At 49.7% G+C, this 12,377-nt stretch overlaps 1 protein-coding gene across 1 annotated transcript in view; it reads right to left on the bottom strand.

Moving 5' to 3' along the window:
• Nucleotides 1–7,347: 7,347 nt before the first annotated feature.
• LOC103621696 (heparan sulfate glucosamine 3-O-sulfotransferase 3B1) overlaps nucleotides 7,348–12,377 on the bottom strand; it is a 9,073-nt gene continuing 4,043 nt past the window's right edge. Inside the window, exon 2 of the mRNA XM_008640545.2 lies at nucleotides 7,348–7,997. Within this exon, the coding sequence (XP_008638767.2) occupies nucleotides 7,379–7,997 (619 nt within the window). The 3' untranslated portion in view covers nucleotides 7,348–7,378. The remainder of the gene's footprint in view (nucleotides 7,998–12,377) is intronic.

Raw genomic sequence — 12,377 nt, 5'->3', positions numbered from 1 at the left:
ATGTGCCTGTGGGATAGGATGTGCCCCTAAATTGCAGTCCTTGGATTGTAGCTTCACTTTGGCCAACAGGCCCTGCCTGAACTTAACAGAGCTGATTAAAACCCAGTAGGGAAATGGCCCCTGGCATTCCATCAAGTCTGGCAATGCTGCTGAGCTGATGACGAGCTGGGGGCCCTGGTGGGATGCTCCCTCTGCCTCCACCAGCCCTGCCTACCCGTTGCAGGGGGAGGCTGTGCTCAGAGCACACACAGCTCTGCACATCCCAAAGCCGTGGATCTCAGGAAGCCATTGGTGGTGGTTTTGTGCTGGCAGAGCCCTGGAGAGCTGTGGGTGTGCAGAGAGGTGAGTAATTAGATTGGCGACTGCATGTGCCCTGTCAATACGATGCATTTGGCTGCTTTCCTCTGTGCTCTTAAACCTGTCCTTCTCAAGAGAATGTTTTCACTCCGTTGCCGTCTCCTCTGTGCCCAGCCACGGGGGTCCCCAGCAGTGAGCTGGATAGAAAATCTATTGATTGTCTTCCACAAGCCCTGTACAAGGGAAGGTAAGTGCCCCCCAGCCAACACCTCTCGGTCATTTCCTTTAGACTGTTGCTCACACGCCCTAAATCACAGCGGTTGGTGAAAGAGCAAAAGAAATGAGCTGGAAAAACTCTGGCCAAGGAAGTCTAATCCACAGCCTCACCACTGCCTTGGCATTCATGGAGAAACTCGGAGAGGCTGGTGTGTCTGTGAAGAAGGACCTTCCATTTCCAGGACTGATCTGAGCTGCAGGGAGACGTACAAGGGGCTGATAAGCAACTTTTGAAGTTCCTCCGCTGCACTGAGGACCTCAGGTAAAGCTCACACCAGCGGATTTGGCCTCCAGAAGTCACCCAGCTGTCTTAGGAACCATGACACGATGATGGCCATTATTATTCCTAATTAATGATGCCGGAATGCTGAGTCTTTCTTGAGGGGCTTTGCTTGGCTCCCAGCAGCTTTCCCCGCGAGCCTGTAGGGCATTCCTTGGCCAGCAGAATCAGAAGGTCAGGGGCCAAGCTGTGTGCTCGAGGCTCGGCACAGCGCTGGCTTTCTCCTGCAGCTTCACACCCAGCTGGGTGATGATCCAGGGCTGTGTTCATGGTGCAGTGCTGAGCCCGAGGGCAGGGTTGGACCTGAGTCCACGAGAGCTTTCCCCATGGAGCACTGAGCTGCCTCCGGGAGGGAGGCGCAGCACGGCCGCGTGGACAGGCAGAAGATGAAGGAGGTATAACTCTTTACAAAAGCCACGGCTGGCCAATGTCTTAGGTAATAAATGCTGTGAGCTGAGGAATGCAGCCTTGTTACTGCCTGGCTGAGGGGAATTAATTCTGCACATTGGCTTCTCCAGAGTTTTCTGCCCAGGTGCTGCTGACTTCTTACCGCCACACAGATATTTCTGTCTTTCAGCAAAATTCCCCACTTCCAATCTGGATAGTCCTTGCTGGGTGGAGTGCAAACCCCACATCGTTAACTCCGGATAACGGTAATTAAAAGAAAATAAAATCAAAGGTGCTCAGAAAAGAAATGGAAAATTTTTCTGTGGAAGCCAAAAGATTATATTAAACTTCAGTGGTTTAATAAAATATTATGAAGTTTGGGAGCATATTTTCCCTGGGACTTAATCTGTTTATACATCTAAAAAAGTAAATAGAATATCACTTTACTTGACCACACAGCAAACCTGATACAGTGGGGGCTTCTCCACTGTATATATTTCTTGAGGAATTCCTTTCCCCTTGGGTTTCACACAATTCACTGTGAACTGGGACTGTTCCTGAAATACCCAGGTCAGGGGAAGCAGGAATTCATCCATCTCGGTGGAGAAATGCTGTGGATGTGGCAGGGCCAGGGACAGCAAAGGAGTGAGCACTGGGGGAGATGGGAAGATTTGACTGTTGGAGGTTTTTTGCAATTTACAGAAAGGAGTATGGCATTGACCTTGATGTGGTGGAAGACAAGAGGTGATGGGAATGATGCCAATGATGCCACTGGAGAGTTCACAGAAGGCACAGCTGGGGAGTGAGTTAGGTTTAGGAGACTAAAATCAGACATAATGAGTAATTTTGTGGGTTTTCCCCTTTTTTCAGGTTTTTTTCATAAACCTACCCCATCTTTCCAGGTTGCTGCCACCAGCAAAAAGAGAGCACAGCCTCTCAGTACCCGTAAACTTTATTAAATGTGTGCTTTTTCATTCTTTAATTAAATTAAAGTCAGTTTGTTTTGTTTCATACTGAAATAGCACCAAAGGCAGAAGGATGACAGTATCACCAAGTGAAGGGGAGGGAGGAGAGAAAACCCAGAAACTGTTACATACAATCAAGAACGTTTTTACTGTTTAGGAAAATGGGCAATTTTCCCCCTTCATCTGGAGACTCAAAGTGTGTGAATTGTGTATGTGGCAGAACTGAAAATCAGTGCAAGTCAAAATCACTCTTTGCAGGGTAGGAAAGGCCAAATTATTGCTGGAAATTTGACTTCTTAGTGCTGCACCCAAAGGCCATGCTGACGTCACACAGAGAAGCCTCATGCACCGATCTCCACGGCACCTTGGTGTAAATACTCCTTTTTAACTGCGTAGATCATTGAGAGGCAGCAGATAAAACTCCCCACGGCACAAAATCAGCACCAAGGATAACACGGGCACAGCAGCCCCGGCCTTGCCCTTCCAGGAACGGCAGAGATGGATCTCACAGCAGCAGGAAGATCTGGTTTTGCCTTGCCAAACCACACTGGGAAAGAAAACCCCATTTCTCTGAAATTTTCAGTTGAAGCAGAGTGCCAAGAGCTTTCCCACACTCCAGGTTTGGCTGACAGCTGTTGCTGCAGAGGGTTCAAGGGGGGGTCTCGCCCTCAATGACCTTTCTGAACCGGGCTCTACGAGCCTGTGCCAAAGCATGTCAACAGCAGTGGGGAAAAAAGTGATTTTTGAAGACTTTGGGGCAATCCTTGGGCTCAGCATGCCTGAGCCCAAACTCCTGGTGGTTTCAGTGCAGGAGGGCTGTGGTGTCATCTGCGGAGCAGGACAAGGTGCTGTGCAGACCTCAGAGCCCCCCAGCCTATTGGCCAAGGGCACCTGTGCAGTGTTGCCAGTGGGGTCCGTGTCTGTCTCCCCAAAGATCATGGAATCATGGAATGGTTTGGATTGGGAGGGACCCTAAAGCTCATCTCGTTCCATTCCCTGCCGTGAGCGGGGACACCTTCCACTCTCCCAGGTTGCTGCAAGTCCAATCTGCACTTCCAGGGATAGGAAACCCAGACCTCACCACCCTCATGGTATAAAACCTCCTTATAATTTGGCACTTGATGCTGATAGGATGCCTCGCAAAGGTTGGTGTGAGGTTTTTTTTCCTTAAAACAAATGTTCTAAAATCCAAACGTTGCATTGAATACAAGCCTAAGCCTCCTCAGTGCCTAATGGCAGATTTGATTATTGAGACCAGAAGCATTTTAGTAACCTAATTATTTTCTCATAGTTAATGTTTTGATTTTTCTACCTTTTTTTTTTTCATAAAGAAAACCACTATACAGGTCACTCTTTTATTTATAGCTACTTTTCCTTTTCCACGTGCTCAGCACTGCAGGTGCAGGAGGGATGTGGTTTTCAATAGTTTACCTCCAATTCTTCTTAGGTTAAAATAATCTAAACTTCACGGCTGGATTTTCAAATAAGCCTAAAGAGTTTAGAGGCTTAAATGCTATTAGAGTTCAAAGCAATTTGGTTGCATGACCTCTTTTTAAAAGCCATTGTTCATATGTGGAGGGATTTTCAAAACTACTTACGGCCCAGATCAAAACCAATCAATCACAGTCTCAGACCCCTAAATAGTTTTACAAGGTGTGCAGCAAGGTAGTCAAACCCTTGGAAATGAGGGGGACTAAAACACTGAAATATTTAGGGGAAAGTTTTCTGAAGTGGCTGAGCTTGATGTGCAAGGAAGAGTTTTTAAAGGCACATATGATGGGCTCGTGTACGTATCAAGGCTCTGCTGATTTAATGGCAGGGATTTGGTGGCAGTTGCTGATACTCAGCTGTAGGAAATGCTTGGTATTGCTGTAGCTTGTCCAATATGGGGAGAGCAATCTGTAGCCCTATAAAGCTGCTTTATAGCGGTCCAAGTGTGACTCTGTGGGAGAAAGTAGCAATATAACTACATTGATTTTTTAAAACATCATACTTGTAAGTGATATTTATACTTGTCTGCTGGTTTTGGCTGGGGTAGAGTTCATTTTGTTCATAGCACTGTGGTTTGGATTTGTGCTGGGAACAGTATTGATAACCCAGGGATATTTTCATTATGGCTGAGCAGTTCCTACACAGCACCAAGGCTTTTTCTGCTCCTCCTGAGGAGGCTGGGGATGCACAAGGAGCTGGGAGGGGACACAGCCAGGACAGCTGACCCCAACTGATGCAAGTGATGTTCCAGACCATATGGCATCATGCTCAGCATATAAAAGTGGGGATAGAAGGAAGGAGGAAATTTTTGGAGTGATGGTGTTTGTCTTCTCAAGTCACCATTCCAAATGTGAGGGAGCCCTGCTGTCCTGGGGATGGCTGAGCACCTGCCTGCCCGTGGGAAGTCGGGAATTGATTTCTTGGTTTGCTTTGCTTGTGTGTGTAGCTCTTGCTTTACCTACTAAACTGTCTTTATCTCACCCCACAGGTGTCCTTAGATTTACTCTTCCAATTCTCTCCTCTATCCCACCTGGGGAGTGAGTGAGTGGAGCTGAGATCCCAGCTGGGCTTAAACCAAAATAACTTGTCAAAGGCATCCCAACCTTAATTCTCTTTGAAATACCAAAGAAATGGCACACTTAAATCTTCTTTTCAGCCGCAAAGAGCTCAGACTTTGTGCCTTGCTGGTGCTGGCACTGTTTGGTTATGCCTGTGAGTGAATGATGCCTTGTCCTCGCTACCACCTTGGCTTTTGCATTTGAATGGAAGAGCACAGCATGGGAGGGAGTCCATCTCCCATTCCTGCCCCAAAAAGCCTTGCTTTTAGAATATTTTTCCCAATAATTACCCTCCATCCTTTTGGCTACACCTCATGCCCACTCTGGCCAACAGGGGCAGATTGCTCCCCTCACCTCCAGTGATGCACTGGGGAGACCATCACCCAGAGCCCAACATTCTCCCAGCTTCTGATTTGAACTGCAGATGCTGGGAGGGACCATGACCTCATGGAACCAAAGCAGACACTGGGAGGGACCATCTCTGATGTTCCTGCGTCATGTCTGGCATGAACACTGAGTGGCTGAAGGGAGGCAGGTAAGAGAAGGGACTGTTGGGGGTCCGTGCGCTACCTCATCTGCCTTTCTGCTGCAAGGTGTCTGCAGAGAGCAATTAGGTAAAGTGTTTATGTAGGTGTGGCATGGGACATTGCCAAAAAAGGCCTTAAAATGGGACATAAATGAGGGAAGGGGTGAAAGCATCAGTGGAGGTCGTGAACGTGGCACTGAGCTGTGCCACACCAGGACGGAGTGCTGAACACAGTCTGGCTTTGGTGCCACCAACCCATCACCACCTCTCTGCCAGCTGGGGCATGGAAACCTGGGCTCAGGCAGAGCTTTGCAATGACAGCTGTGGGAGAACTTCCTGGGACCTCACAGGTTGAATGAAGTTATTTTCATTCCCTTGGGAGCAGGCCTTCCATGCAAAACCCTGTGGGTTTGTGCCTGCAGGGGAGAGGAAGGATCCAGGACTCAGCAACTTTGGGACCAGAAGGAGGCATGTAGGGTTGAGTGGGAAGGTGGCTCAGGGCAGCCAGGAGAAGATGTGGCTCAACACGTGCGGTGGAACTCAGCGCCGTGAGGCTGAGTGGGGCACCAAACCCTTTTCCTAACCTGCCAAGGTGGAAATGCCTCTCCCTCTCAGGTGAAATTGTAACTTCTGACACAATTCTCTTCGGACTCTTTGAAATCTCTGCTCTGCTGGGATTTGATTAAGATCTTGGCTGGTATGCAGGCAGCCAGGCTTCTTCCACACCACATTCCTGGGGGATCCCCACTTAGCTGGTTTTATCCCCTCAGGTAGTCTTCAAAGTTGCACTCAGGAGAGCGAGCACTGTCACATTGTTTATGCCACACCAAGGAATAACTGGGCACTCCATAGCTCAGAAATGCTGGAGATCGAGAGGCAGCAGATAAATGAGCCCATGGTAATAAAAGGACTCTGCTTCACGAACAGATTTGTGTCACTGAAACATTTCCACCAGTTAAAAAACGTGGTAAAGGAGATTCGTGTTGCCTGACAGTTTTTGAAGCCCTTCACAACCTTCCTGCTTCCCCCTCAGTTCTCCTTTAGGAAAGAACTACTATTTTCTCATTCCTCTATCTGGACATGATTATTGTTCACTTTTTCCCAACCAACCCTTCCTCCCAACTTAAAACATTCATCATTATGGCTTAAATCATGTCCACTGAACACCGAGAAGTTTCCTGCATATGCCTGGTGGGATGGTGGGTCCCCCAACACCTTCAAGGTGTGCCATGAGCATCATCTCAGTGTGGACCTTCCTTCCCATCCCCCAGATCCCTGCAGATGGGCCCCCCTCAGAACAACCCCCTCAGAAAACCATTTTGCTGTCAGAGGAGCAAAAGGGATGCAATAGGGAACTGGTTTAGAGCCAGCTCCTGTGAATGAGGCCTTTTGACTACCTGGCAATTTTCATTAGAGAGTCCAAAGAATCATTTTGTGTTCTTTCACTTTTGGCTACCAGAATTATTTTGTCTCAAAACAAAACAAAGGATTATTGGGTTTGGCTTCCTTAAGGGGAAAAATAAGTTTGGTTGATGAAAAGAGCTTGATTTAAGGGGGGGTAAAAGTAAAACAAAAAATTGGATAAGTGAAAGAAAAATCCACCAAATGTTTCAAGCTATAAAAAAATCCCCTAAGGTAACGTTTGGAAAGCCAAATTAGGTATTAAGCTACCTTTGTTTTATTGTCAAAAGTGGTGAGGTCTGGCCAAAATGGCACTTGCAAGCCAAAACCTGGCTGAACTTTCAGGAAGACCCTGAGCTACCCCAAGCACCCCTGTCACTTCTAAAAACTTTGCACCTGTGTTTTTTCACAGAGGCAGTGCTAAACGTTGGGCCCGTTGAGGGAAGCTGGTCATGTCAATAGGACCAGGCTGCAGCTCACAGCCTCCTTCTCTGGATGGACACAGCACCTCTTCTCTGAGAGAAGAAAGGAAACAAAGCAGTGTAAAGAAGAAAAAGAAAAAGAAATAAATCAGAGCAAATCATGTTTCAGCACAGCTATTATTTTTTTTTTTCTGTATTTTCCCCCTCTCTACTGATATGTAAAAAAAATATATATTATATTATATTTTCCTTTTCTTAAATTATTTCTTTCAGCATCAGTCCCAGCCGAAGTCCTGCCCTGTCATCTGGTAGAACTTCATGTTGAAGGGTCGGTAGAAGTCCCGCAGCCTCTGCACCACCTCCTGGTCGATGTCAGGGTGGGTCCTGCCTTTCGTCTTCCCCAGGCAGTGGGGTTTGCTGCTGCCTTCCGCCTTCGTCAGGCACGGGAACCCCTTGGTTTTGTTGAAGTAGAAGTGTTTGTCAGTGATGATCCTCTTGAGGCCCAGAAAGTCCTGGACCCTGCCCAGCTCCCCCGCAGGGTCGCTGATCATCCTCTCCCCACTGACAAAGAGGATCTGCCCGATGGGGAAGTAGAGGAGCCAGTTCTCCAGGTGCTTGGCATAGATGCCAATCTGGATGGCGCTCCACGAGGTGTCGATCAGGCCCGTAGTCCTGTTTTTGAAGGTCAGGCTCTCAAAGGTGGGGATGTCGGGCTTCTTGGAGAGCGTCTGGGTGTAGTCCGAGATGGCTCTGGTCACGGGGTCCCGCACCACCACGATGAGCTTTGTGCCCTTGGACATGGAGGAGATGCGGGCTGGGGCCTCCTTGGTGACAAAGTAGCTGGGGGTCTTCTCCATGGTGATCTGCCCCTCCAGCGTCCTGGGCATCAGGTCCCTGACAGAGGGGAATGAGGGACATGTTAGTGCCAAAAGCCCCTGGGCAGCGTCTGGGAGCTGGATGTGGGCAGTGCCCTGGGGATGTCCTGGGAGTCAAGGGCAGGATGGTCCTGAGCCTCTGGCCCAGCCCTTCCCTCCTTGCATTTCTTGTCATAATGCTCTGATTCTGCAACCACCTGAACTCATCCTTGATTTCCCACCTCCTTCCACTGCCCATTTACCTGGAATTAGACCCGAATTCATTTTGCCTGTTCAAGGCCTGCCCTCTCGATGGGATCCACCTCCCTTCCTGCAATGGTAGGAACACAGCACATCTCAACCATCCTAATGCCCTATCCCTTTAAATTCCTCCCTGCCCGCATTGGAGTTTCCTGCACAGAGGCTTAAATTCCTGGAGCAACAACACTCCCCTCCTGTAGGACAGAGGAAATTTCAAGGGCCAGGATGCAAGGCTTTGTTTTTTGGTATTTCCAAGGAGGCAGCAAGTTGATGCCACATAAAAATGTGCAACATCAGCCCCCTGACCTCAGCAATTTCCTTCTTTCACCCCAAGACATCCCACACAGTGGCTGTTTTCGGGAAGCTCTCCTAGATCGAAGTGGGAAGGGGCTTGGGTGTGATTTGCTAAAGGTCCCATCCTCCCCAGGGGGAATGGGAGATGGATGGGGGGTGGCTGCAGCACTGCTGAGGTTCCCCACCCCACCACCAGCAGTTCTCATGGCAACTGCAGCCCCCCACACCCTGACCCCTTGGCTTTGACCCCGTGTGTGAGATGAACTGCAACCATCTTGCAGAAGGAACATCTGGTTTGCAAACCTGTGCAATATGCCAGCAAAATCGAACTCATCTGTCAAAAAAGCAACAACGAAAAGCCAACAACAGCTAAAAGCAGCAATAATAATCCAACCCCAGGCTGTTATGTTACAAATGAGAGAGCGAGGAAGGGCCTTTCCTAAAGCAATTCCCTTTGCAGCCACGTTACATAGAGGCTGAGCAAAGACGTGGTCCAAGAGAAGCCAGATCTTTGCTGAGGGTTTCTGTCTGGGGGAAACACCAAGAATTTGGGATATTCAGGCTGGAGAACAAGCAAGCTGGGGAGTATGAAGGAACTCTCCTGCATCCTGAAGGACGTGAAGACAAAGGGAATCACCGCTGACAGTAAGAGTGGCGTTTGCTGAGCAGACACATCATTCCACAGTGCAATTTGACACCACCTGACGCTGCGAAGGCCAAAAGTGCTGAGGTACTGGTCCAACCAGTGAGATATGCAGGAAGAAATGGTGGGGAAGGAAAAACCCCTGGGTATGTGTTAGAGCACCCAAGGACCCTCCCTGCGTTCATGGCTCGGGATGAGCTGTCAATGGATGTGATAACAAACATTTTAAAGCAAACTGCAAATGGAAAATCTGCCCTCTGTTAGTTTTTCCCTGCTCAGCAGGTTTGCTGCAGCTTCATTTTCCTCCTGAGCAATGTCCAGGGTCTGGCTGGGATTTGGAGAACCCCAGCCTGCAGCAGTGGTGGGAAAGGAAGTCTGTGGTGGTGGCAAGCGCTGTTTTTAAGGAAGTGCCACTGAAGGGGTCACTGCAGGGAAAACTTTGAGCAAAGAAATGCTGCTCTTTCTGAAAGAGCTCGACAGCTCTGCAATCAGCTGTGGGACCCTGGATCCCCTGGGAAAGTCTTTCTGGTAAGGAAGGGCCAAATCTGCACCCAGAAATGCAACACAGGGTCACAGGGACCCTCTAGACATGGTAGAGTAGCAGGGTAGAGAGGGAAAATGAACGGTCTGAGGAGGCTTATTTCATCTCTGACTTCTCCACAGAAACAGTGCCAGAATTTCTGTCTCCAGGAAGGAGCCAGACACCGTGGTGACAGGCATGTGACAGAGCTGGCAGTCCTGGGGGAAACACGGAGCCTTCTCCATCATGAAGCTATCAAACAAGGAGGACAGAGAAACTGAGGCACAGCCAGCACTGTGGCTTGGTGCAACCTCACACCCCCACAGGGGTGAGTGTTGCTTCCTGGGCTGCTGCTGTCACCAGCAACTTGTCTTGTTCTTCCCCCACCATCTCTCTTTTTCTTCCAAATCATTTTAAGTAGTGACTCTGCAACAGGAATTTATAAAAAACCCAAAACTCGCTCTGACAAGCACTCCCCTTCCCCCACCTCCAGCCCACACTCCCAGAAGTACCATTACAGCATGTTCAGGAGATGATTGAAAAGAAGGATGCTCTAGCAAGAGTGATAACTTGATGTAACCAGGAGCGTGTGTGTATATATAAATTCAAAAATGCTGCCTAAAGAGATTAATTCCTCCCTCCCATGAGGCCAGCTAAGCCCAGGGGCAGCAGCTCTACCAAGGCTCTGTATTTGCTTTGATGAGCTGTGAGTGTACATTGGAGTGAGCTGAGCCTCCTGCCCTGCCTTCCTTTAGATCTCAGGTGAAATCAATAAAAGGAAGGATGCATTTCAGGAAACTGAGAAAAATTTAAAAAAAAAAACCTTCAAGAAAAGCTGTGAGACTGAGGAAGCTGAAAGGAGAGGGGCAAAAGATCAGAGAGGTCTGCAAGGAAAAAAGAAAATCACTCACTGTGTTGCTGGATGTAAAGTCAAACCCAACTGGCATTAATAGCAAAAGGACACCCTTGCCACTGATTTTAACGAGGATGGATTAAGCTGAGCTTGGAGCAAAATATGAGGCAGGAGCAGTCCTAGGAGAGGACAAGGAGCCCTGGGTCCCTCCTATCCTTACCCATCCTGCTGTAGAGGCATTCTCTCTGCATGAAGATAACACTCAGGGAAACCTCGGTGTTACTGGGGGGATCTGTGACACAACTGTCATCTCTCAGAGGACACTGCACCCTCACAAAACAGCTGCAGTCAAGTCAGGGCCTTGGAACTTCCTTTGTCTCTGCTCTTCAAACCCCACAGAAGCACTGCAAACCATGCAGGATGAGCTTACCACCTGCTGAAATACCCATGGTTCTTTCCCTTGGCTGTGGTCAGAAAGGGGTCCTGCAGGACTGCCTCATTTCCACAAGCAGGGAATGATCCCTGGAATATTTGCTTCCATGGGATGTGCTGAGGTGGCTGTCCTGCCACCGTGGCATGGTCCCTGTGCCCAGTGCAGCGAGGTCCCTCCCAGTACACAGGTTTTTATCATCTCCAGTAGTCAAGAGGAGCTGAAGTATGAAGGAAGTAAATTTAGATCAGATATTAAGGAGAAATTCTTTACTATGGGAGTGATGAGATCCTGCCACAGGTTGCCCGGGGAAGTGTTCAAAGCCAGGATGGACAGGGCTTGGAGCAACCTGGGCTAGTGGAAGGTGTCCCATGGCAGGGGGTTGGACTGAGATGAGCTCTAGTGTCCCTTCCAAGCCAAACCATTCTGGGATTCTGTGAGCACAGTGCACTGAGCTGCGCTGGGATAGAAAGGACAGTTCTCACAGCACATGGGACACTTCTAGGAACTCACAACAGCACCCCAAAAACCAGAGCTGAGGGCTGGCAGCCAGCCAGCCCCAAGAGTGGGGACATACAGCTGTGCCAGAGCCCAGGCTGCGGGGACGGTCACTGCAGGGTACAGCCCTGGTCACAGCCATCGCTGCTGGGGACCAACACGGCACACCATTAATATGCCACCTTCCCGAGCACAGTGCCCTCCAAGAGGCAGAGCCTCTCCTGCCCCCAGGAATCCACTCCCTCGGTGGCTGCTCAGCGAGCGGCCTCGGGAGCTGCCAGGCTCGTCCTCACGGTGCACGCCGGCGTTTGTTTGAGCAAGGCTCAGTATTTATGTATCTCATCACGTCTGCAGCCAGCAGCAGCTGTTTCCACACTGTATCTGTCAAGCAGCATCTCAGCAAAGCTGCCTTCCTGTCCCTCCCTCCGCTCCTTCCAGTTAAGCTCCCTCTGAAGTTTAGGTCTGACCGACAGCCTGACACGGGTGCAAACCTCCAACTCAACTGCAGCCCTCTGGCCCCATCCGAACCCCCAGCACTGACCACGGCCAGCGGTGCCACCCCAAATCCAGCCCACACAGTAGGACAGGGCAGGCAGCCATGCCCATCCAGCACCCGTGTGCCCACCACATGGACATCCTGGCACAGGCGTCCACCCAAGGGCTGTGCCAGGGGTCCTCAGCAGACCCTCCCAGCTGCACCCCAAGTGCCAAGGGCACCTCCACTCCCTCCACCATTGGGTTTAACCACCTCAGCAGTTGAAATAAATGCACTCCGGGAATCTCACTGCCTCCAAAATGGACTGGGACACCGAGCTCCCAGTGCAGCACTGAGGGAGGTAACAGCTGGTACCACCCTGTCCCGAGGTCACAGCCAGGAAACCTTGTCCCTTCCTGAGGAGCTGGGAAATCCACCTAAGGAAT

The sequence above is a fragment of the Corvus brachyrhynchos genome, unplaced genomic scaffold (assembly GCF_000691975.1).
Source record: "Corvus brachyrhynchos isolate BGI_N302 unplaced genomic scaffold, ASM69197v1 scaffold148, whole genome shotgun sequence".
NCBI classification, from domain to species: domain Eukaryota; kingdom Metazoa; phylum Chordata; class Aves; order Passeriformes; family Corvidae; genus Corvus; species Corvus brachyrhynchos.
This window is presented reverse-complemented; position numbering and strand designations above follow the sequence as displayed.